General features: G+C 46.2%; 1 protein-coding gene across 1 annotated transcript in view; it reads right to left on the bottom strand.

Moving 5' to 3' along the window:
• Slc6a11 (solute carrier family 6 member 11) overlaps nucleotides 1–26,107 on the bottom strand; it is a 118,741-nt gene that overhangs the window by 34,125 nt on the left and 58,509 nt on the right. The window contains exon 6 of the mRNA XM_021637653.2: nucleotides 25,532–25,666. Within this exon, the coding sequence (XP_021493328.1) occupies nucleotides 25,532–25,666 (135 nt within the window). The remainder of the gene's footprint in view (nucleotides 1–25,531; nucleotides 25,667–26,107) is intronic.

Genomic DNA, 26,107 nt, shown 5'->3' with positions numbered 1-26,107 from the left:
TGACCTATCTCATTCTAAATGGCCTGGATCAGAGGGCCAGTCTTGCCTTGGCAGGGGTCTGGGCTGGCAGCAGTAGCCCTCACCCACAGACAGCACCAGGCCAGTGTGCCTGGACCAAGCCAAACTCTAGCTCCCAAGTCCAACCCTGAGCTGGCATACTCTCTTGTGTCAGCCAAGCTGGCCCTGGGATGAAACCTTAGCCCCTCCCCCAATGGCCACATTCTTTCCTCTAATAAGTGTGGAACTGATTCAAAGTCAGGGATGCTTTGTGCCCTCTGAGGGCCATGGGTAGAATGGGGTGTAGTCTACAGAAAAGGGTTGGAGACGGAATATAGCTATCCAGTGGAAGAGTGCCCACTTTACTGTGTCTGCCTGCACACACAACTGAGACCTCCCAGAATGCCATTGTGTTCCCTGAACTTTGTCTGTCCGCCTTAGCAAGGATAGGGCTCCATGAGAGCACCCAGCCCTTTGTGTCCTACCTGGCAAGTTCTCAAGAACAATGGCCACCACTGCTTGAGACTCAATGCACAGGAACATAGCCCTCAAGTCCATGAAGAATCCTCACTATTCGACCAGGTGGGGGACCAGTTGGACTGAAACGGCAGGGAACCTGGCTTCTTTTGTGGATAGTCCTTGACATTCCTGTGCATTCTCCCAAAGACCTTTCTTTTTCCTCTTAAGCTTGGTTTCTTAATCTACAAAATGCAGAAACTAGACAGCAATGAAGATGGCCAGGATGTGACATACATACCCTACTATCACTGCTGCCCGTGGCAGGCATCACTAATCAATCATACTGTCTTCTGTCCTAAGTCTAGCTATGGTGAGAAGTGTCTGCCACCAGCCAGATATGGCAATGGAGGAAAACCTGGGAGATAATCATCCAGCCCTGATATCTCAAGCAAGGAAGAGTGGAGAGATTCCAGGATTAGTTGAGCCTATTACAGAAACAGTGGCATGCTCATGGAAATACACATTTTCAGTGGGTCACTGGTGCATGCATTGGCCTAGAGGGCTGGAAGGAAGCAAGGTAGCAAAGATGCAAACAAAGATCCAGAGGTCAGGAGAGCTAGGGTGGAGGGTAATTGCCCAGCAGGGGCTCTTCCAAGCAAGAGGCCAAGTGCAGGGTAGGGGTGGGGGCATCCCAGAGGCTTGTGGAGTCCATGGAGTGGGTACTAATTTATCAATGTATTTTTGGTTGGAAGTTGTTCAAACTCCCCAAGCAGGAATGTGTCTGAGGGACTCACAGGGAGGCCACAGGAAGAGACTACTCAATTCTGTGATGAACAGATTTCTGATGCTGAGTGGGAACACACTCAAGTCTCCAAGGAGTCTCCTAGAGGGGACCTGTATTGGTTGGGGACTTCAGAGAGTCACAGGAGCCAGTGAGTTTCCTCCCTGGCTGAGGAATAAAGCTCCTGTTCCTTGGGATGATGAGGAAGCAGATGCTTAAAGGGCTCTGAACTGCCTGTTATGTCCAGGCAGAAATCTCTGAGCTTTTCTGTAATTGAGAAGCTGAAGGGTTGCACGGATTCTTTTTCTATGTCATATTTTCTGACCATTATCTACACAGCTTCCAGATATGAGAGTTCAGAAGCAGCCAGACCCTGAAGACCCTCTGCTTAGGAGCCTGCAACCAAGCAGGTGTACAAGAGGGAAAGGACCCCAGACAAGCAGCTGGCCTGGAGAAAGCAGGGTCAGTTAGACTGGGTAGAACCCTAGCTCTTCTGGGAGACCTTGTAGAGGTCAGTTTTTGGAGCTTCAGCTTCTCTGTGGGTGTGACGGCAGAGCTGTGAACTGACAGGCTGCCCTCACAGTTCATGGCACTGCTCATGCAAAGGGCTCACAGGAAGCAGCAAGTGATCAGAAAAGGTCATGACTGTGTGTGTCTAAATGAGATTTTTGAACGGTCTAGGGCTGTGTGCGATCTTGAGCTAGAAAAGCAAGAGGAAAGTGTATTCCAAGCTGTGCAGGGAGCTGCTCCCAAACCTCTAACTCCCTGTTCCCACTCCAGCCCTGCTTGTGGAAGCTTCAACCAGGGAAGGAGGCCTGGTTCATCCCAACAATGATCCTTGCCCAGCAATCTTTGGGGGCCAACATCTGTTCCCCCAAGGGTAGTAGACACTTCCCAGAGAATTGGCTTCTAAGGCCTTCCTCAGGGCACCTGGGTCTCCCTGGAGCCATGTCTCTCAGACAGCAGGTGCTCTTGGGAGAGCAAATGGCCAGATCAAACTAATTAACGTATGCATTCTCCCACACACATGACGTGAGGTAAGAACACTTTAACCTACTCTATCAGTGATTTCTCAAGTATGCCATTCCTTGGGTTTTACTGGGAACTGGTACCAGGACCTTCCCCTTATGCCAAAATGCCAGGATGTTCAGCCCTTCAATAAAATAGTGCAGCCTTTGTATCAACCTCTGCACATATCCCTTGTCGGTCGGTGACCAGCAACACCTATCCCGCATGAATCCCATGAAAGAGTTGTGGTATATTTAGGGGAGTAAGTGAGTGAAGAAGGGTCCTCATCCTCACTGAAGATGCAGCTTTGTTTATTGAACAGTTGGTTCAACCTGCAGCCTCCTGCTTTCTATGAATCTGACCTCTTCAGATTTCACAGAGAAGTGAGATTCTACATGTCCTTCTGTGCCTTCTCTGAGACCTTTCACCCTCCAGGTAACCTACTAAGAGCAGGGTCCAGAGTTCCCAGGTAAGCTACACATCTGTTCCCAGTCTCTGCTTTCTAAAACCCAGTGTTTCCTTCGGATCTTGAAGCCCAGCCTCCAGCAACCCACCCACCTCCTCTCATGGTACTCTCAGCTCAGACCTTGCCAACCTGAAAGGCCACCTTGCCACCTGTTCACATGGTCTGTCCTCAGCTCATCTAAAGAGAAGAGGTGACAGCTTTAAAAAGTTCTGGATACTGGGCATTTGACTGGCATGGCAGTCCATCGGGCATTCACAGAGCTGAGGATTTAGTCTTTAGGTGGCTTGGGAGTGACAGCACAATTGGATGCTGTTGGCTCAGAACCCTGAGGAGGAGCCTTGCAAAGCCTTCAGGCAAGCATGTAGGAGAGCTGGCTTCTTCAGGAGGACAAATAGGATACATGGCAGCCATGGCTACTCACCCTCCCAAAGGATTCTCTGCCACACAGTATCCCAGGCCTTGAGGCAAAGGCACAGAGAGTGAGCCAAGGTCCTCACTACTCATGCCTCCCTGGGTGGCTTCCCAGGGCTATATCTTGAAGAGCAAAACTAAGAATGATCATTAAGAAGATAAATCAACAGGTGAAGGCTGACATGACATGTCCTGGGTGAAAGGTGCACATGTCTACAACACACTTAAAAATGTGTTGGAGGGGGGAATGGAAATCCCCAGGCTTCAGCGAACACGGTGAATGCCAGTGATTGCATCTGGGGGGTGGATGCTACTCATACCCATGGCAAAGGGGGCAGTCCCTAGAAGAGGCAGGTCCAGACTAGAAAAGGAAGGGGAGACACTCCCTAGGACGCTCCGGAGAGGCGACATGGTTCCTGCTCAGCAACACTGCTGGGTAGCTGTCCCCTTTGAGTGGAAACATGTGCTCCTGAAGAAAGAAGGATCGTAAGATTCTGGAAGCTTGGAATGTTACAAGGCTCCCAAAGCCGCTCCCAAGGCTACACAAGCACCAGTGTAACAAGGGAGAGGAGGCTCTTCAGTGGAACCCCTGACTGTCACTCTTGCTGGGGTGGGGAGAGGCAGCTTTTCTTACTGCCAATCATGTTGGGGGGTGGGGCATTTGGTTGATGCAGCTGCTTCTGAACTCCCTGGTTTATCATTTAGTCTTGGGTGGGATTGTCTCCTGATCTCCCATTTGTGTCCTATTAGGATAAAGAGACAATTCATTTCTGACACAAGCTCAGGGAATGGTGTAATCCACATCAATTGATGCGGGGCTTCCCACATCAATCAGCCTCATGAAGATAATTTCTAGTCATGTCCAGAGGCCAAATACTCCTAGCTAGGTGTGCCTGGAGGCTTGTCTCCTATGAGATTCCAGATCTCTCTAGGTTGACAATGAATACCTCAGACCTCTTAGGCTGTATGCCTCCTTGAGGAGTGACCGCCACTGCCTGAACATGAGGACACACTCATGCCAGAAGGACGAGAGAATATATTGCCATCCCCAAAAGTGGCATTGCAGGTTGGGATCACATACAGGCTGTGGTAGTGTTGAGTGGCTTTTGCTGTGAATCATAAGACACATAATTGAGGTTCCCTGTCTCTCCAGAAAGAACCTTCCTGAGTAGAAGGAATTATAATAAAAGACATGTGGATGCTATCCTTATACATTATTGCCTTAATTGGCAGGAAAATGTGTGTGTGTGTGTGTGTGTGTGTGTGTGTGTGTGTGTGTGTGTAAGGAGGGGGCAGGTGGAGGTGTTGGCCTGCCATTTCTACAGTTGGTAGGGTATAGCATAAAGAGAGTACAGTTAAACATGTGCTAAAGGTTCTTTACAGGGGCACAGACACTTGGTTCTCATATGAAGAATCAGATTGTTTATGGGGAGAGAATGAGGCAGAAATGATAGAAGAGAGAGCCTGCCGATCTGATGTTTACCTCTGAAGAAAGGAAAACCCCCTAATGGTGGCTCAGGACAAGACACAGATAATCAGGAAACACTCATCTGAACTGCTTGGATTGGGAAAGACTTTGAAACAAGAACTGGAAGAGTTCTCACAGCCTGGTGTGTGAGGTTACCATAGGGTGTTGAATTACTGGCTCAGTCTGAGCGCTGTGGAGATGGAGCGACTGCCTTCGTAACTACCCATGCTTCCTTGATTGTCAGGCAGCAGAATCTGACATGATGCAAAGGAAACCAGTTCTGGGTACACCACCTCACAGAGCTGTAAGTTGACACTTGGCTATCGTCAGCTAAGTTGCCCAGGAATATCAGGGGTTGAAAGACGACAGAGGAAGGACAGACATTACTGAGAGAATGAGCAAGGTGTTGCTTGCTGTCCAGCTCCTCAGCCAGTTAGGATTGTGCTCACAGAGGAGCTAACTAGGGAGGCTCCTTCAGCAGGGACCTTGGGACTGCTATGGGGCTGCAGTGGCTTTGTGGCCACATGGTGAAGTGTTGTCTTTATGAGCTTCAGAAGAGGTTTTGGCACATCTGTGATTTGGGCCAGCATGTGACCTGGGTTTACAAAGTGCTGAAGCAACCAAGAAGAGATGACAGAAGGGCAAACATAGGGGTACACCTGGGTCACTTAAAGGGGACCATGGCAAGATTTATATCAAGCTAGTTTTCCCAGTTGGGGTGTTACCCTGACAGCCAAATACTTTACTGGTGGCATCTGGATGCTTTTAAAGTCTGAGAAAACGTTCGCAGAAGACATATGTGATGAAATAGTACAGGAGACACACATTAAGCTTGTTCTAGCGGTGGGCAGTTATAGTCTCTGAGTATATAATGTACGTTCCTCCCCTGAAAGAAAGTGCACTGAGGGCAGAGATCCTTCACCCAGCCCAGGGCCCTTCCTATAGCCAAGTGTGGCCAACAGAGAGGCAAAAAATACTGCACAGACATGGAGTCTATCTGATTCCAGAATCAGTTCCAGCAGCAGGCACAACAGGGCACAGTATGGCCCTGCCTCTAGGAATCCCTGTCAGCTAAGCAATAATATCTGGCCCCACTAAGCCTATGGCAGGCAAGGAGACCCACAGAAGCATCACATCAGGGTGAGGAAGCTAAACATTCAGGGAGTATGACTGTGGGTTATAGAGAGCTAAATAAGGTAGTATTATTACAACTGCTGTGTCCAACACTATTCTCCTGACTGAACAATCGCTACAATGATGTCATCTTTTGATGCTGGATTTGATGCTGCTGGCATATTTTTCTCTTTCCTTTTTCTTTCTTTCTTTCTTTCTTTCTTTCTTTCTTTCTTTCTTTCTTTCTCACTCTCTTTCTCTTTCTTTCTTTCTCACTCTCTTTCTCTTTCTTTCTTTCTTTCTTTCTTTCTTTCTTTCTTTCTTTCTTTCTTTCTTTCTTTTCCCCCTAGTTGCTGAATCACAAGACTAACTGGCACTGGCTTGGAAGGCAGTTGGCCCTCAGAGATCCTGTCTGTCCTCCACATAAGTATTTCATAAAGGATGCTAACCCTGAGTGCCTCACAGATTTACAAAAGCATCTAAAGGAACAGCAAGAAACAGTAGTTAAAGAGTTTGAATGAAGGCACCTTGAACCAGTTGGGAGAAGATTCTCCCAGGATCCCTAACATTGCTAGGTAAAAGTCTCAGTGTCAGCAATGGGCTACCACATTATGAGTTACTGGCCAGGGGGTCACCTCAATATATAGCCTCACCCCAATTCAGACTGTTGCCACTGCTGTTTCTTATATGTCAAAACTAGATGGTAAGACACTATTGCTGAAGATGCCACATCTGAAGAAATCAAGCTGGAGGCCCTTTATTCATGGCTGGCTTTTGTGGTGCTAAAGCCGGCTGGGGGCATGAATTGTTGCTGATGGTACTATTCAGATATGGACCCTACGTGTTACATTAACGACATGCAAGGTAAGATGTGCCCTCTGGTGTACATACCCAGCTCACGGGCCTGCTAGGATGTGTTCACAGAAGAGCTAAGACTATTCCGGGAACAACCAACCAATTTCCAATTGTATTCAAGGCCAACTCCCTAGATGGGAGCCAGGACAAGGCTCATTGCTGGTGAGATCATAGGCTCCCATGAGGAAGCAACTTCTATTGTTTTATTAAGTGGATGTGATGTGTCTGTTTATTTGCTTTTAAACATTTTTGGTTCTGCCATGGAATACTGCTGCTGTTACCCTCAGGCACAGAAAGAAAGTTTAATTTTTTTCTTTTTTTTTGCATTGTGGATTAAAGCCTCTTAACCATTCAGACTCCTGAGAGTAACTGACTATGCTGTGGCAGAGGCTCAAAGCTCAGCCGTAAATAACCACCCACTCCAGTCTCAGAGAAACACTCAGAAGACAGCCAGAGGAAGGGGCGGGCTGTTGTGTAGCTATTGTACTTATATTGAAGCATTCTCTCCTGGAGGGAAAAGGGAGGCTCAAAGGACTCAAGAAGTTAAGGAAACCCATAAGACTCAGAAAGCACAGAGGATTACAAGACTCACAAGGACCCTCCCTCAGGTAATATAAGTAACAAGCAATTGCTGGAGGAAAAGACTTTTCAGTAGAGCTGTGAGTTATCACCAATGCAGAGAAAGCTTCTTAGTGATACATCTGTCCTGGAGTTTCACCAATAAACTCCTTGGTTCACCAAGCAAGATTTGGGCGAGATCATTTCTTTTGGTCTGTTGTTGGTGCCCTTTTTGCAATGAACAAGCATTTGTTCATGTCTGCCTGGGAAAAGTTCATGTCTCCCTCCCACATGCTTGCACCAGTGGTGGCAAACTGAGTAAATTTTGCTCTTTTTGGTAACGGCAAGAACAAAGATCAGTCTGTGATCAGAAAACTAAAGAATTCCACGGAACTCGGTCATCTCTGCCTTGACATCACCTCATAGGCTAATGACACTTTTAAACTCCTAACATCATCCATCTGCAAGCCATTTTGTCTATGTGGGTGGTTCTTTTTGGTTGTTGTTGTTTTGTTTTGTTTTTCGAGATAGTGTTTCTCTGTGTAGCCCTGGCTGCCCTGAACATGCTTTGTTGACCAGGCTGACCTCAAACTCATAGCAATCTGCCTTCCTCCGACTCCCAGAGTGCTAGGATTAAAGGCGTGTGCCACCACCACCCAGCAATAGGTGCTCATGGTTCTGAATGCTTACTTCTAGCCACACATCCCTTCCGGATGAGGTGTGGTGCACCCTTTCCATGGGACCAGAAAAAACAAGTCAAACCAAGCACAAGAAGAAATGAGTTTGCCTCCCTCATTCCATTTTGATTCATGTTTGGGATTTCTATCTCAGACGGACTTACTAGAGAATCTTGTGGCTTCTGTTGTCCCCTCCATGTGATTTTCTTAGGGAGCCCTTTATTCTTTTTTAAATAATGTTTTTTTTTTCTAATTTGTTGAAAACTTTATTCCCTTACCCAATGTATTTTGATCATACTTATCCATTACTCCCCAACCCACCCTAGTGTTCTTCTCCCAGTACCCTCCTAACTCCATGTCCTCCTTTTTTGATGTTATTAATAATCCCCTGAGTCTAATGAGTGTTTACCACGTACGCATGGGTGGAGAGGGGGGTCATCCACCAAGGCACAGGTTAGCAGCCACATCCTCAAAGAAGCCACATCCCTTCCCTCAGCAGCCATCAGCGGTCACTACCACCTCTGCTGAAGGCAGGTCCTCAGCACTCCTCCACTGTTTTGACTGTCCTGATCTTGTGCAGGTAACCACAGGTGTTGACATATGCAAAGGCCATGCCATGTCTGGAGGGAGTTCTTTCTCTCCTCCTCTATGAGTGTCTCACCAGCTCAGTCACATGCTTAGAGTTCTAAACAAACAACGTGGTCCTCACTGTTCCAGGCAAGAGGATAATTTTGAGATTTCGCAGTATGCATTCAGTGAACATCTACCATGTGCTGGGAGGCATATAAGCCATCTCAAGAGGAAAGTTGAAGTTGGGCATGGTGGTGCGCATCAGTAATCCCAGCACTTGGGGAGGCAGAGGCAAGTGGATTTCTGTGAGTTTAAGGCCAGCATGGTATACAAAGCGAGCCTAGGACAGCCAAGGCTACACAGAGAAACCCTGTCTTGGGGATGGAGGAAGAGGAGACTTGTGTAAGATATTGTCCACGTGTTGGAAGAAGGGTTTGATCATTTGTAGTGGCTGAGTATAACCTTGTTTAATCATGTGCTTGCTTAGGCCAACATTCATCTGTCCCTTTCAGATGCTATGTAAAGTAAAAACACACAGAGGACCACAGATAAATCACCTCTCTTCTCTGGACCTTATTTTCCTTCAAGAGACACCCTGAAGATGTATCCCTAAACTTTGCCACCTTTTATTTCCCAGACACATGTGGCTATTAAGAGGGATTTCCACTTGGCATGAAGCAGCCCAAGTAGGGGAGTCAAAAGTGGAGAATTAAAGGGCTATTGCTGGTGAAAAGATAAAAGCCTGCAATTACACTCAATAACCTTCTCTTCTAGCCGAGGGAACTCTGGCACAGGGAGAGACAGTGTCTTGTTTAAGGTTAGCGATAGTGCTGGATCCCCAGGGCCTGAGTGGGGAGTTTCCCATCATGCAGCACAGCCTCCTTCTGGGGTGTACTGTGTAAGACAATAACCTAAGCCTCTGTAGGGTTGGAGGAGGAGCTGTATCCCCTTGCCTGTGCCTGGTGAAATGTCACTAAGTTTCTAATCAAGGAGTGGAGCCAGGCTTGAGCTCTTTGTGAGCAAAAGCAGGGCGGTGCTTGCCCTGTGGGTGCTCCAGTGCTCAGATTGCGTATGAGAAGTGAAAGAAATGGGACAGGAGATTCACACACCAATGAGTCTGCACAGAGAAGGACATCAGCTGTCACAATCCCAGTCACCCAGGACCTATCAACGCCCCATCATCTTGCTGCTCACGGGCAAAAGAGACCTCACTCTCTCACAAAGCTGTGCTGGGTCAGAAATCATCAGAAGCCACTGTGTCCATGAGGTGCTCATTGGAACTGTGGAGCTAATGAGAGCTTCCTCTACCTCCCTCCCTATGGCCTCTGCAAATCTCAGGGCACTTTCCTCCATGTCAGTATATCAGATGCTCGCTCCCCACTACCAACAGACGTGGAAAGGACAGGACTGGTGAAGATGGAAGTCCAGAGAGGCCAAACCCCTGGTATGACATTAAAAAGCTAGTGAGTCAGGACTCTAGTCCATGTCAGCCTATAGTCATTATTTCACAAGTGAGGAGACAGATTCAGAAAGCTGGAAATGTGACAGATATTTCATTTGGGGTCCTACGTCCCAGTCCAGTTCTCCACCAGCTGTGGCCTTGGGTAATCCACATCCTCCCTCAGGGACTCGGCCAATCCCCATCGATGAAGCAGTTGGTCCTAGATACAACACTTGTTAACACAGGAAAAAATTAATTGCATTGATTTATTACCACACACCTTAATAAATATAATTGTACTCTGTACAAAATTGACAGTCAAAATATGGTCTTTAGGAAATCATCAACCTGAAATATGACTTTTTCTTGGTCATATTTGAATTAAGAATGACTAGAGGACATTTCACTGAATACTCATTTGCTGCTCAAAGAATTAGTATGACAGATTTAAGACCAGCAGATAAAAAGAGACAAGTACTGATGATCAAGGATACTGTCATGGGAGAACCAGAGAACCTACAAGCATGATACATAATTGGCATTTTAGGTTCAGAGTCTGGCTTGGAAGAAAGTGGAAATGTCTCTCTATTGACCGAAAAAATGAGAGAAGTCAAAGACGAACATTGGGAAGGATATCTGAGCAAACAGAAGCCCAAGAAGCCAGGATTTAAATACCTTCCCAAGGATAGAGTTAAAAATTTTGATCTCTAGAGAGGACAGAAGGCCTATAGAGAAAAGAGAAATGGAGGGTGGGGTTATCTCCATGACACTCTGGAGATGTAAGTTCAGGTAGGCTCCTGGGAGGATATGAAGCATTCAAGCAGAGACTCCTAGTAACAGGCCATAGAGACTAAAGAGGACACCTTCTAACTAGACTAGCCTCCTAGTAGAGAAAGGGGAACTCCAACCAAACCACAAAAACTTCAGCCCCAAATTTACCTTGCCTACAAGATATGCAGGGGAAAAGATAGAGCAGATGGAGCAGAGATTGAGGGAATGTCCAACCAATGCTTGGCCCAACCAAAGACCTATACTCCTATGGGAGTATGCCAACCCCCAACACTATTAAAAATACTCTGCTAAGCTTGCAGACAGGAGCGTGACAGAGTTGTCCTGTGAGAGACTCTACCCAGCAGTGCCTCAAAACAGATGCTGAGACTCACAGCCAAACATTGGATGATGCATAGGGAGTCTTGTGGGAAAGTAGGAGAAGAGAGAAAAGGACCTGGAGGTGACAAGAGCTCTACAAGAATACCAACAGGCCAACTAACAAGGGCCCAAAGGAACCTGTGGAGACTGAAGCACCAACCAAGGACCATGCATGGACTGGACCTAGGCCCCCTACAGAGATGTAGTAAATAGACAGCTTAGGCTTCATGTGGTCCCCCTAGTAAGGGAAGTGGGAACCGCATCAGACAACGACTCACTTGCTAGCTTTTTTATCACTTCCCCCTGGCAGGACTGCCTTACCAGGACTCAGGAGAAGAGGATACCCTCAGTCCTCATGCAACTTGATGAGCTGGGGAGGATGGGAAAGAGAGTTCCCCATTTCTGAGGAATAGGTGAGGGGGGGGGGAGATGGTAAGGGGAAGAGAGAAGGGATGAGGCTACAACCAGGATTTAAAGTGAATAAAAAATAATTACTTAAAAATTTTGAGCTCTAGGCATGACTAGAAATTATGGCAAATTACTGTGAAAAAGTAGGAAGCAGAAAATAAATTTTCTGTAGTGAATAAAAAGTTACAAAATTATTCTCTAGCATAGTATCCATCCTGGAAGTACCAGGTGTATACATAATTACATGCTGCTTTCACCAATATAGACACCCAAGTCTAACATGTAGCTGAGAAGTCACCATCTTGTAATTCTGAACCCAGCTAAATTATCACTCAAGAGAAAGAATGAAATAAATACCTTTTAGATACAAAGGCTGAGAGAGTTTGTTCTTCTAAAACCCTGTGGAAAGAACTAATAAAGGATGTACTTTAGCAAGAAAGAAATGTAATCCTATAAGGAGTAAAGAAACCACTAAATCATGGCATAAAATCCAACTAAAAAGCAATGGGGCAGAATTTAAATGTCAATAACAATAACTGAGCTTATGAGTAGTGGTATTTAGAGGTGGGCATCTGTTCTACCATGTCTTGTTCAAACAGGATGAGGCCAGCGATAGCCACGCTGGCTGAGTCAACACCCACACCTTCCACATTTTCCTTTGGGCTTGGGGAAGACTTTCTTCTCAGACTGGTGCCATTACAGTCTCCTGCAGGACTCACAGGTGAGCCTTCATCATGGTTCTTCCTGTCCAGATAAACAGTGGCCATAGTTCTGGCTCTGATGCTTCAATGGCATCCTTAGAACACTGCTAGAGATTACAGGGGCCCTGAAGCTAAAGGAAGGACAATCACAAGAGTTGATGGCATGCCTTCAGGAAGAAAAGGCAACATCTCCCTGTTTATGGCCCCAGGAAAACTTTAGTTCAGTTTCTACAGACGCTTCTGTTTTGGGGTCCTCGGTCCTAAACATCATTACTGCCCAACAGATATCTCTACAAAAATAATATCCTACCATAGCCATGCTCTTTGTGATAGCTAATCATAGTTATCAAATTGCCTGGATCCTGAATTAATTAAAAGTTAAACCATTGGGCATCCATATGTGGAATATTCTTGATCAGATTATTTGAAACAGGAAGACCCACCCTAAATATAAGCAACACTATCTGGTGGAAATAGAAAGAAGCTTTGCATTTTCTTGTATGCCTTCCTGCTTGCTGGCAAGTCTATCTACCCTGGTTGCTTCGTTGACAACAGACTGGAGTCCAGAAGTTCCTCAGGGCTCCTCTGGGCCATCAGCACCAGACTGGGACTGCTGAGACATCCAACATAAAGAAATGAGCAACTATTAGGCCAGTGGCCTCTCTGTTGTGAGAGAGCCATTGTTGAACTTCTCTGACTTCATCCTGTAAACCAATCTACTAAGTCCCATTTTATCACATATTCCTTCTTTGCTCTAGACCAGCAGTCTTCTTTGTTCTGTTGCTCTAGACCAGCCTGTGGACTGAGAACCCTTTGGGATTCAAATGACCCTTTCACAGGGTTGCATAAGAGAAGTAGAAAACACAGATATTTACAATAGCAAAATTACAGTTATGAAGTAGTAATGAAAATAATTTCATGCTTGGGGTCACCACAACATGAGGAACTATATTAAAGGGTTTCAGCATTAGGAAGGTTGAGAACCTCTCCTCTAGAGAACCCTGACTAATACACTCCTCACTATAGTGACCACTGGTCATACATGACTGTTGATGATCTGAAACTTGCGTGGAGAAACCGCGACACTGAACTGTAAATGTGATTCAGTTTCAGTCAGTCTAAACAGACATGATTTGTGGCTACTTTACTGGATAGCACAGCTCTTGGGGTGTAGTTCCTGAATGGGCCCATTGCATTCCATCTCCATGAAACTTGGGGTGCTCCTCTACCTCCTTCCACCCTAAAATAGGCAGGAAGGCAGAAGGAAGGCCCAAGCTCCAAGAAATTCTTGCTTGGATACCTGTCCCAAGGACCACAGCCTTTTCAGATGTGAGCCTGTTAAAGTATTTTTTTCCTATAAAATTGTGTTTGTTTCCCAGTTTCTCTCTTAACCCGGCTATCACCCAAATAATTAAGATTCTATTATATTATTTGTTTAACGAGCTTCATGGCACAATCCTGAGCAGTTTTAACTCTATTCTTAATCCTCTAAGCAGTCTGACTTCCTTCCAGAGTAAATCCCTGAGATATTGTACTTTATGGCTTTCCCTGTTCCAGCTGAATGTTTCTCCTCTCTCCTGGACCTCTGCCCAGGACTGAATCCCCTACTTCCTGTTCTAACCCCGCCTCCCCTAGCAGGAAGTCAAGCCTTATTCTCTCCGCTGCTCAGTGACTGGCTGTAAGCTGTTTTATTGGCATATCAGGGGACAAGTGTGGAACAGTTTTTACACAACAACGAGACAGGAGAGTCTCAGAATAAGGATTACAACCAGATTGGGGGGGTACAGAAATAGGCATTTGAATTGCACAATAACCTTATGCCTACATGAGCCCCTTACTGATTTATCTGACAGGTCTCACCTGCCTGGAATGTTCTGTTAGGCCAGAACACTTCAAATGTCCATCTGTGTGCCAGTCACTTGAGGCCACTGCTGAAATGCAGTCTCTAATGGTGCAGGCTCATGACGGAGCCTGAGTGTCAGCACTTCTGACAAGCTCCTGGAGACAGCATCACTGGCTTGAAAGAAGTGTATGGTAGTAAGATGTAGTAAGGTGTGAGCAAAAGAAGCCAGTAGAAAAACCTGCATCTATACTATTTCCACTACAGATCATTCTGAAAAAGACAAAACTATGGAGACAGGGAAAAATGTCAGGAGGGTGGGTGTGAACAGGTAGAATGCAGGAACTTTAGCAGTGATCTTACTTTGTATGATACACTAATGGTGGGTACATGTGGTTATCCAGCTGTCCAAACCCACAGAATGTCTGCAGACTGTCCAGCACAGAGGGTACAGGAATCTGCTGCTAAGCACAATGACCTGAGTTTGATCCCAGGAGCCACATGGTGAAAAGAGAGAACTGACTCCTTCGGGTAGTGCTCTGACTTCCACAAGTGTGCTGCGTGGGTGTACCACACATAAATAAACAAAAGTTAACAATGAAAATGAAAACTATAGGCTTCAGTGATTATAAGACAGCAGTACTGGCTCTGTAATTCGGGGCAATGGACCACCCTTACAATGACAGAAAACCTGAAGTATTAGTGAAACAAAGTCCTTTGGGTTTTCTGCTTTCTATTTCTGTAAGCTTAACCCCCCGCCAAAGTAAAACATATTCATGAAAGACCCTCCCAATTAAAAACCTCAGTCCCAGAAAGCATAAACCATATCTAACCACCTGCTCCTCAACCCGCTTTCACAATGGCTAGCCAGTGACTAGCAGGAATGGATGCTTGGCCTATGAAAGCCAGGAACTATACTCCATAAATATGTTATGGGCAAATAAGCACAAAGGGCCAGTCTGGGGTAGTTACACAAATTGCTTCTCTTGGTACAGGTCAGCTTGTTACCTACAGCACTGAGCCACATGCCATGAGGGAGTTTGGGTATTTCCTGGAAGCAAACCTACTACCTCCTTTCTGTAAAGCCTTCTGAGCTTCAGCTATAGCCACCTATAATGTCATAGCTGGTATTCTTTTCTTAGGGCCATACAGCACTACAAGCCCAGCCATCCTCAGCACATAGATGCTTGCTTTGCGGAAGCCACAATAACTCACTGGATATTGGCTCCACTTGTCCCTCTTTCCCTCCTCACTGTTCTCCCTCCTTTCTAGACACTTGAAAAAGCTCACACTAGCTGTCTCATGTAGTCTGGCCACATCCGCATGGGGACAGAAAACAAGTAAAAGCGGGTCTGTGCCTTCTCAGAGCACACAAGGGGACACCCTGAAGGTGAGAGGGGGCAAGCTTCTAAGCCACAGCCACACAGGAAAGCAAAGAGCAGATTCAAGAGCAGCCAACTCCCTAATGCACTCTGCCTGGTTTTGCTCAGTCTGCCCTGAGCTAGGCAGCCTTCTGAAATTACAGTTCTCTTTACGCCAATCAATCTCTCACTCAGGAACATTCCACAACCACCCACAGACTACCGAAGGAAGTCTGGATTCTTTGACTTGACAGCCATGGCTGGAGAGGGTAACATGACCTTTCTTTTTTAAAAGCCACATTACATATGGTTGCTGATCACCAACTCTCGCCTGTAACCATGTTACTCTGGCTACTTCCTGTATGCACTCAAAGGTTCATCCTTTTGATCTGTGCTTGTTTCCAACCCCCCTTTCTTTGTTCCCTTTTCCTTCAGACAGTAAATAAAAGCCCCCCCCAAGGCTTCTAGGACAGAAATGCAGAAAGAATATTTTTTTACTCACCTCTGACAGTTCGTGTTCCTTATGATAAACTACCATAAGGCATTCATTCATCTGTTTCTGTTATCCATCTTCACATCTGTCCTTCCATCCACCCACCCACTGCCCATCTATCTATCCATCCAGCCATTTAACCATGCATCCACTCACGCACCCACACATCTGCTCACCCTCCTACTATCCATCTACACACATCTATTCATCTGTCCACCCAAACACCATCCATCCAACCACCCATGTACCCACCACCTACCTATTTGCTTATTTGCTTATTCATCTAGCCACTCATCTATCCACCTATCCAACCTCTCAACCATCTACCCATCCATTTACCATTCATCTGCGTGACCATCTACCATCTACCACCCATCTAGCAATCTAATTGCCCCCTCTACATCAGTCCAAACCATCCATCTACTCAACTACCAATCATCTTTCCACCCATCCACCACTTGTTCATCTGTCTTCTCAATTATTGACCTTCCGTAAAGTCACTTAACACCCACCATATACCATCCATCCACTTATCCATTATTCATCCATCTGTCTGTCCATCTATCCATCTGTCCATCTACCCATCCATCTCATGGTTATTAGGATCTTCTCATGTCCTGGGCTCTGTCGAAGGTACCAGGGAATCCACAGTAGATGGCACACAAACATTCTTTGCTTATGCAGAGCTGAGATTCTAACTCACGATACTAACCATGAACATATTGATAAACTTGAGATTATGTCAGGCAACCACAAGCTCCATGAATCAAAACAACAACAACAGGGTTTTATTCAAGTCATGGGTTGAGGTTGAACCTGACAAGGGAGCAGAATGACCAGCAGCATGTGAGAGGGCCAGCTATGAGATGACAGAGAGAAATAATAACTGAGACAGAACCTGGGAGGATGGGGCCTTTGCAGCTAGGGCTAGGTTCATTGTGACCTGGGAATGAGGGCCATGTGAGATAGGACCAGGCCCAACTGTGGTGATTGAGCATATTTGCAGATACTGCCAAATGTCTCCTGGAAGTCAGAACTTCCCAGCAAAACAGTGCTGCTCTAGAGCAAGGAATATCTATACTCACCTTCTTCAAGTTTAAAAACAACCCTGAAGGGACCCATAGGGGAACCATAACTCAGAAGCCCATCACCTCTTACCAAGTCTTATGAAGTCAGCCTTTTGGAGTCAGGACTTCCATAGGACTTCCATATAGCTGAACTGAGAAAGTGTGAGAGTGAACCCTCTCAATGTGTTTAGCCTATACAATGTCCAGCTCACTGGACATATGCCAATGGTTGGAATAAAATGCACATTAAGACAAAAGCCAGCACTCTTCCAAGGAGGATAACAGAATCTAGTGTCTACACAAAATCTGTAACACGCACTAGTCAAAAACTACAAGCAGCACAAGCAGACAAGAAAATACAAGCTTTACTCTAGACCAAGGGCTTTGCATTTAGTAGACTTCAATGTTCCTAAATACATTTAGAAAACTGAGGGATACATTCAAAGCATGGAGGCAGAGAGTTCCTTCAGAGTGCTGTGGGAAGGCAGCAGAGCCAGTGAGTAAGCAATAAGAAGCAGGGGCCCACTGTTGTGATGGCCTTGCCTCCACTGTTTAGGCAGTTCTTAGATCTGCCCAGTGGATATCCTCGAATGTGAGACACTGATAAACCAGAGCAGCAAAGCCAAAAGAGAATGGAAGGGAGGGAGGAAGAAAGAGATGATAGATAGATAGATAGATAGATAGATAGATAGATAGATAGATAGATAGATAGATAGATAGATAGATGATAGATTCATGATAGATAGATGATAGATAGGTAGGTAGATAGATAGATAGATAGATAGATAGATCGATTGATTGATGATAGATAGATGATAGATGATAGATAGATGATAGATAGATAGACACATACATAGACAGATACATAGATAGACAGACTACATAGACAGACAGTTTGAACACTGGGAAGTGAATGATGGGCATTTGCCTTAGCTTAGAGATGAGGGACCCTGGGACAGGATGGGACTCTCAGGAGTGGTGCCTGGGTGGGGACAAAACCCACTTGATGTGAAGCATCCAGGGCCATAGCAAAGAAGGCATGCAGTGACTTCAGAGTCAAGAAGGGCAGCTGGGAGTGGGAAGCCACAGAAGCCAGATGCTCAGACATGACAGCTTTGGCATTGCACCCTTTGCTCAGCAGGGCCACAAGCCACTGAGCTCAGGGATAGCTGTGTAAACTTTGTCTCAGCTTCCTCGTTTATAAAAGCAGGCTTTAAGCTCACATCTCTCATGAGAACTTTGCTTATGGAAAGCATCTGGTCCATATATGCAGAGCACAAGAATTTTCAGTAACAGTTTGGTGGCTGAGTGAATTGGAGAGACAAGACAGTTGCAGTGACTGATAGGGTGTAAGCCTCCAATAGATGACCATCAGTAGTTACTTTTTAGGTGGCAAGCTAAGTGTGTGCTATGTGCCACACTTCGGCCTCCAGTGTCACTACACTGATGGCCATACCACAGCTCTCCTACCCCCAACACTGAGAAAATAGGTAAGAGACCACAGAACATCTTCCTGAGAAGATCTGGAGCTTCGACTCTTTGACAGCATCTCTGTCCACAGAGATGAGGAGCCTAGCAATTCTGACTCCATGAGCCAAGAAAGGGGAACATGAGTTTAGGTCAGATTCCTGTAGGCCAGTTCCAACCCCAGCACTGTCCCCAGCATTGTTATGACTTCCCAAGAGACAACAGTCTCCTTGAAGACAAGAGCTACATGTGACAGGATGGCTAGGCCTGAAAAACAGGCAACAAGCCCATGGTACTAGAGAAATCAATACAGAACCAAATGTATTCAAAGAAACCTCCAATCTCCAGGAGTGGCCTCCACACCAGTGTTGTTTCATCATCATCATCATCATCATCATCATCATCATCATCATTATTATTATTGTATGTATTGCTCTCTCTTATTCAGTAGAGACAGAGATATTTTGACTTGAATGTGTTTCAGCCCAGTGGCTATTTTTTTTTTTTTTTTAATTTTGGGTGCTGGCACGGAACCAGAATACGTTGCCACCAGGTGGCAGTAATTTCATGGAGTCTTCTTCAGGGTTCAGAAGGTTTTAACCAGGGTCTTTTCTTTGGTGGTCTGATTTGCCCTCCTAGGGAGAGGAAGGGGGGAAGCAGGGAAGGGCCTGTTCTGAGATCCAGCATTTGGACATCTTATCCTCAGGTTCTGTTCCCTCCATAGAGGAGGCAGCACAAGGAGGTGGTGTACCAGTGCCCTGCCTGGGAAAACAGACCCGAGAGTTGGATCTGTGACAAGCCTTTCTGTTCTCGCCCTGAAAACACACACTCAAAACACAATGACAAGTGAGGGTGAAAGAAATCTGGGGCAGGGACAATGTGATTTCTTGCAAGATCCCCTTGGCTCTCCAAAGACTGAAAAGACAGAAAGTGAAAATCTGAGGGGGTAAAAATGGAGTTGGAGCTCTTCACACTTCAGAGAAGACATGGGGCTGATGGTGAAGACAAACAGATGTTTAGAAAGTTCTGACCATGGAATGTAAACCGTAGGGTGAGCTGCAGCATCGCTTCAGGACCTTCATGAGAAACTTAATTTATTGGATCCACAGTCAAAGCCTCAGTTCCTAGTTCAAAGCTACCCCCTCTTGAGCTGTGGGGGCTCTGACTTGTCCTGCTGAGAGCCAGACATAGACCAACATAACCCAGGGTCCAACTCTGGGCCAGGCCTGGGACTGGGCAGCAGAAGTGAGAAATGCAAGGGCTTGGCCATGAGTGTGCATATGTGCCTTGGGGCAACCCTGAATGGTAGACCAACATTCTTACGCTAGTGGGCAGTGAGAACCGTGATCCCAGAGAGGGAAAGGCACAGGGTGGAAGCTACACAACTGCACAGCAGCAGTGGACCAACTGAGTATTCAAAGCCACTGCTTCTTGAAGAGTACGCTCATAAGTGCTACAAGAATGGGCTGCCATGACACAGGCAGTGAGCTCTCCTAGGACCAGCTGTCTGTCTTCCAAGAAATATCCATGCATCATTTTACCTCACTACAGGCTGTGCCAGGGGCCAGCAATCAATCAAACAGAGAATGTAACAGGTACATTCCCTGCCTCATTAAGGCTACACTAGAATGAAGAAGCGCAGACCCAACCCAGAAGCCTTTGAGATTCAGCAATGGTGGAAGAGGAGCCTGAGGACTGACAAGCGATATGGGGGTGGGAGAGGACATGGCAGGGTCTTAAATTCAGGGATCCTTCAGGTGACTACAATAGCTACATGCACACCATTAGACTTTTAAAATAAAGTTTACAACTATCTTTTTCTACCCACAAGGAAGGAATTACCCCCATTTTACTGATGATGAAACTGAAAGGGTCTTGAAGTTCCAAAGAGGGAGTATAAAATAGTACAACCCTCACCCCAAACCCCTCTGTGCAATATGCATAGACGGAGCAGAGGAACCCACTATGGAGCTCCAGATGGGAGGGGGGAAGGTCTGAGAAGGCAGGTGAGGGTAGTGATGGCAGGATGCAGTTGCCCACAGGCTTTGGCACTGGAAATGAAAGAGAGAAGGTGAGCAGCCTGGCTGAGACCCCTTCCAGACCAGACTGCCTGGAAGATCTCTCTCTGCTGCAGATGGGGGACCCTATGGTGGGACATGAACATCTAACTTAACCCTAGACCATTTTCTTCTTCTCAGAGGTTGACCTGGGTGGGGAAGTGGCCTGACTATCCTCTCCACCAGCCTGAGGACTCCAGGGACTCCTGGGACCTGGAGTTCTGAGGGACAGAGGGACACTGATGAGCTCAGGCCTGCAGCCTCTTCCAGAAGAACTCTCAGCAGCCACTAAACTCTCAGCAACTTCCTAAACATCAAAAGAGTTCTGGTTCTTACATCCAGAGAGCAAGCATTTGCTGAGCACCTACTGTGTACCTAGCATGGGCCAGTCTGGTTCTGGGGAGGAGTGTGGGCAAGGATGATGGGGATCTGGCTCTTAAGCTGTCTTCTTGCTGAACCCAGCAGCCACCCACCCTACCTTCACCCAGCATATTTGTTTCTTCACCGCACTGTCTGCCCAGCACCTGCCACCATCTCTAGGACTCTGGATTCTGCTTTTTCAATTTATTTTACAATCCCTTTGTCCAACCACAGGGTCAGTAAATAGCTGGTGAAAGAAATAGACATTGTACAGATAAAAAAAAATCACACTTCTCGCACACACACACATAACTATATAAATATTCCATGGTCAACATGGATGCTCTGGAAATGGCATGAGACACAGGGGTGGCTCTCAGTGGCAGGGAACAAGGACTTTCCTTTGGAAGACATACTTCAGCTGAGTCCTACAGGGTGAGCCAAGGTTAGGGTGAGGAGGAGCTAAGGGCAAAAGGAAGTTTTCTGTAGCAACAGAAAAGATACAGATAGGAGGCTCTTACACAGGATAAACTCAGAGCTGGAGATCAGGGCAGAGATGGAAAGAACAGCACGGATGCAGCTCCCAGAATCCTCTGGGGCCCTGTCATTTGGAATCATTCAAGTGACCATGAGTGCCCCAAAAAGGATTGAAGCAAAGAGCTGCCAATCAGATTCACATTTTCAAACAGATGTTTCTGCTGTAGGCCAGGGAGTGACTTGGAGGAGTCAGGTGTCATTTCTGAAAACCACTGAGGGGCAATCCTGTTTTTGTGTGGAGACAGCAGCAGCCTGCACTAAGCCAGGGTCGGCAGATGTGGACAACAGAAAAGACACAAGGGGATGCACTGGGTATTCCCAGGGTGCTCTGGGGCAGAGGTCAGCAAAGGGCTAAAAGGTAAGTGTATGAGCTCTGAGGCTCATGTTGCTGAGATGGGCCTAGTACAGGTGCGGCTGGAGTCTGGGACTCAGCCTCTAGGATGCATCCAATAAAGTAGCAATTTCATACGACAGGAACAAACTGTATCTGTGGGTATAACAGTCTCTGAGCACAGTGGTTCTTCTGTGAGTCCGTGAGTGTGTGGATGGCTGTGAGAGCCCCAATCCAGAGGTGCACACAGTCTATCGATCATTCCGCTTTCCCTTTGCCACACCAATGCAGTGCTGCAGGCCCTTCCAGTAATGATGTAAAACAGGCCTAAGGGCTGGTGCTGAGCCAGAGATCAGGGTTTGCCAAGCTGTACTTGTGGAATCTACCTGGAAAATCACCAGCTGAATTCAATCTTTCCATGCCATTGATAGAGAAACCGAGGCTGAGAAGGAAACCCTGGAAGACAGTGGAAACCTGAGATGCTCAGGGAGGAGCTGGATGGATTGTTAGGTCTCTGGTTCATCTGTGTTTTCTGACTGTTTATGTGCGGGTTCATTTGTGTTCTGAGAGTGTGTGTCCATCTGTGTGCATTTGTGTATAATGTCTAGCTGTGTACAGATGTGTGTGCACATGCATGTGCCTCTGTGTATACATATATGTGCATATGTGTGCATATATGTACAGGTGCATTTGTTTCCTCTGTATGCATGTGTGTGCACTTGTATATCTGTGTGGTCATGTGTGTGCTCGTGGGCATGTTCATCTGTGTATATGCACATTCATCTATAAGTGTTTTTCTCCCTTTCTGTATCTGTATGTCTCTGTGTGTCTGTGTTTGTGAAGTTTAAGGTAGAGGGACCACATTGTACCATGGCCTCTCACTGGCAGTCTTGGGACAGCCCATAGGAGACAAGGAGTGTGGGCACGTGTGTGCATGCATGGATGGGAGTGTGCGTATGTTGGGGGATGGTCTGGTGATATGTATACAAATGCTAAATTTTGGGACCCACGATCTGGGTGCAGCCCAGACGAGTGTATTCTCGCGTACCACCAAACAGTGTTGTGTAAACTTTGCTCCCCAATCATCCCCGATTGGTTACTTTAAAAAGGCTGGACAGCCTGTAACTGGGCAGAAGAGAGGTAGATGGGGCTTTGGTTGCCAGGCTTGGGGGCTCAGGTGGGGAACCATCAGGAGAGAGGGAAGGGAGGAAGAAGAAAGAAGATGGAGAGAAAGGAAGTGGCCTGATGGAACAAATGCAGCCCAGACACAACCAATTTTGGCAAATAACTTGGGGTATGTGGCTGGGAAGTAGCTAGACTAGCTTAGAAAATGAGTGTAAATCATACCTGCCCAGTTATTATGCTTCTAGCTTGTTGACTAAATCAATAGGCCTCTGTCTCAATTCTTCAGGAGATAGCTGGGTTAGAAAAACCTGCCAAATTAATACATTTTCCACAACATATGTATGTGTGATATGTGTGTGCCCATCTCTCCTTGTTTCAAAGCCACCATCACTCATCCACGGGGACTTTCACTCTGATGACCTTATCTCCCAAAGGCCCAACCTCCAAAGAGGCTATGCCTCCTCCCTGCCTTATCCTAGGGACACACTCAAGTCATATCCAAACCACAGCAATTCTCTCTATTCTGGAAGAACACTCAGGAAGCAAAGCACAATATCTAGGTCCCTCCCATCCTGGGTTCTTGACTGGATTTGCTGTTTATTTCTTAGACACAAAGGAGTTGAGTAAGGGAGCATAGATTCACTTCTTGAATGTTACTAGTGCATGGTAGTGCTAATACTATCAGACATGACCATGGAAGTGCTGTGCTTGTATGTGTGTGTGTGACCATGTATGTCTGTGCTTGTATGTGTGTGTGTGACTGCCCCTCTAGAGCCTGCATCTTTAACAAGCTCCAGGCGCCTTGATGATTTCCAAGGTCTAGAGATCATGAAGGATGTCCCGAAGAGGACAAAGAGGATGATCAGAGGAGGTGGGGGTGAACCTGGCTTGTATTGACACTGGACCTGTAGACCTAACAACAGAGGATGGACCTGTGATGGGATGTTTGTACCCATCACAGAGCCCCTTCCATCAGAGTTGGAATTGACCAGGCCAGCAGTCAGGAGCCAGTTCCTTTCTTCCTGGGGATCCTTCCTGTGATTTGGTGGCCAGTAGCACTTGCAGGCATAACAAACTGGCAAATATTAGCACGTGCCCCACTCCACTGGCCTCATCACTCATGGCCACAGACACTTCTGAGTTGCACTAAACAACCCATGCTCTGCAAATCTTTCTATCCACACTGCCCAAAGAAAGGAAGCCAAAAGCCTCAGGCTTAAAATCTCTCAGAAGCACCAAGTTCTGACCGGAAGTGAGACACTAATTCTGTATGCTTCCCTTGTGTTTGTTTCTATATAAAGTGGGCACTTCCTGATAGCCACAGCCAACTCCAATCTCCATATACTGGAATTACTGTGGACCTGTAATTCCCCCAGAGAGGTCTGGGCTATTGTCTTGGAAGCTCCCTGAGGGCTCTGGCATGAGGTAGAGGTTGAGGGCTTGGCTTAAGAAGGGTCTCTGTTTAAAACACTCCCAGGCACTTTGCCATGAGCCCACTCAGAGGGGCTCAGGCATAGATGCTTGTTACTCATGACTAGAATAATCCAAGCCTGACTAAAGGTGAGCCAATTTCTTCAGAGGTGGGGTCAGGGGTGGGTTTGGGTGTGAACTATTCTACAAAGAAAGCAAATCCCAGAAGGACTCACCTTCTCACCAAGACAAACCCATGGCAGGTCTATGGCATCAGGCAGGGAAAAAAAATAAGTTTGTAATTTTAACCAGTTCCTGACTGGAATTTAGCATGTCCTCCATTTGTGATCATGAGTTCTATCAACAAACCATGGACCTCTCATCAAGGAAAGTGTAGATATGATGATGGTATGACCAGCAAAAATATCTCTGTGGAGGGCTGGAGGGACAGATGGCTTAGTGGTTAAGAGCATATGCTGATCTTCCAGAGGACTGGAATTCAGTTCCCAGCGCCCGCATCAGGCAGCCCCAAACCACCAGTAATTCTAGCTCCAGGAGATCTGGACACCTGTGCCCTCCCCCACACATGCGGCCTGTGTGTTCAACACACACACACAACATTAAAACTAATTAATTAAAATAAAAAACAAATAAATAAAAAATACAATACCCATGGTGAATGCTGCTTAAAACCATAATGATGGTTCATCGTGTGATCCCCAAACCCAAAATATCCCTGATCCCAAAAGCCAAAATTTGACACTTTCAAAATCTCAGCATATCACAAGTAGAAAAGCTCACAGCAAGAGATTATTGTTTCACATATAAAACAACTAAAAATAGACATATAAGAAATATATATAAAACAAATATAGTCTAAAATCTGCCTTTTATCTTTCTAACTAGAATAATAGGTACAGAAATCCTGTCATAGCCAATCATTGGTAGATGAATTAAAATGATTTTGGAGTCACAGAGTAGGTCATATGTATAAAATAAATTTAAGAGACCTTAAAAAAAGAAATACATAAAAACAAATAAATTTCATGCTTACAATTGGGCACCATCTTCAAGACACTCATCACATATATGTGACGATTCAAAAATTCAGAAAAATCCCAAATCTGAAATGTTTGACTCCAAGCTTTCCAGATAAGGGTGACTCGGCTTGCAGCCTCCAGGCCTGCGAGGGGTCATATGGTGGAGGCACTCACCAAGAAGTGTCCATGTCAGCAGGCCACATAATTACCATTAAAGGTTCTCCAGCTGTATCTTAACACACTTGCTTTCTTACGTACTTAATGGATGCATTAATATTGCTATCCTGAGGAGGCTACAGGCTTCCACCTGCTCAGGTGGGGCTGAGAACATTAGCCTCAGGGGCTGGTGGGTGACACTGTGCTTTGGGCTACAGCGCTCACCTGTGGATCAGAGAGCCGGGAGAGGTCAGGGTATAGGTAGAACTTGACGCCTTCAGAGGCTCCTGGCAATGTGACCCCTCGGATCAGGAGGATCAGCAGCATGATGTAGGGGAAGGTTGCAGTGACATACACGACCTATTCGGAAGCAGAGAGACAAGAGTTAGGCAGGGGTGGTAGTGATGGACTTTCACTCAGCACAGCTCCCTCTCCTTGCTTTTACATGCTACAGACCGTCCTTTACGAAGGCTGCTCCGAATTTGGTTAGATGCATGGACCATGCTCTCTGCATCCATCTATGCAGCCCAGTCTCAGAAAGACGGTTGACTCTGAGCATCCTCGGGGTCTTGTTTCCATAGCTGCCAGTATCTATGGATGCTCAACGCCTCTCCCATCAAATGACAGAGCATTTGCAGAGAGCTCCTCTGTGTATAGCAAGGCATCTCTTGATGGCTGACAGCATCCAATACAACGGAAGCACCATGCAATCAGCACCTTGCATTATCTAGGGAACAATGACAAGGGAAAAAGTCTACTCATTCAGCTCTGATGCAAACATCTATTCAATATTTCTGAGTT

The sequence above is a fragment of the Meriones unguiculatus genome, chromosome 5 (genome assembly GCF_030254825.1).
Source record: "Meriones unguiculatus strain TT.TT164.6M chromosome 5, Bangor_MerUng_6.1, whole genome shotgun sequence".
NCBI classification, from domain to species: Eukaryota; Metazoa; Chordata; class Mammalia; order Rodentia; family Muridae; genus Meriones; species Meriones unguiculatus.
Note: the sequence above shows the minus strand (reverse complement) of the source record. Positions and strands in the feature narration are given on the sequence as shown.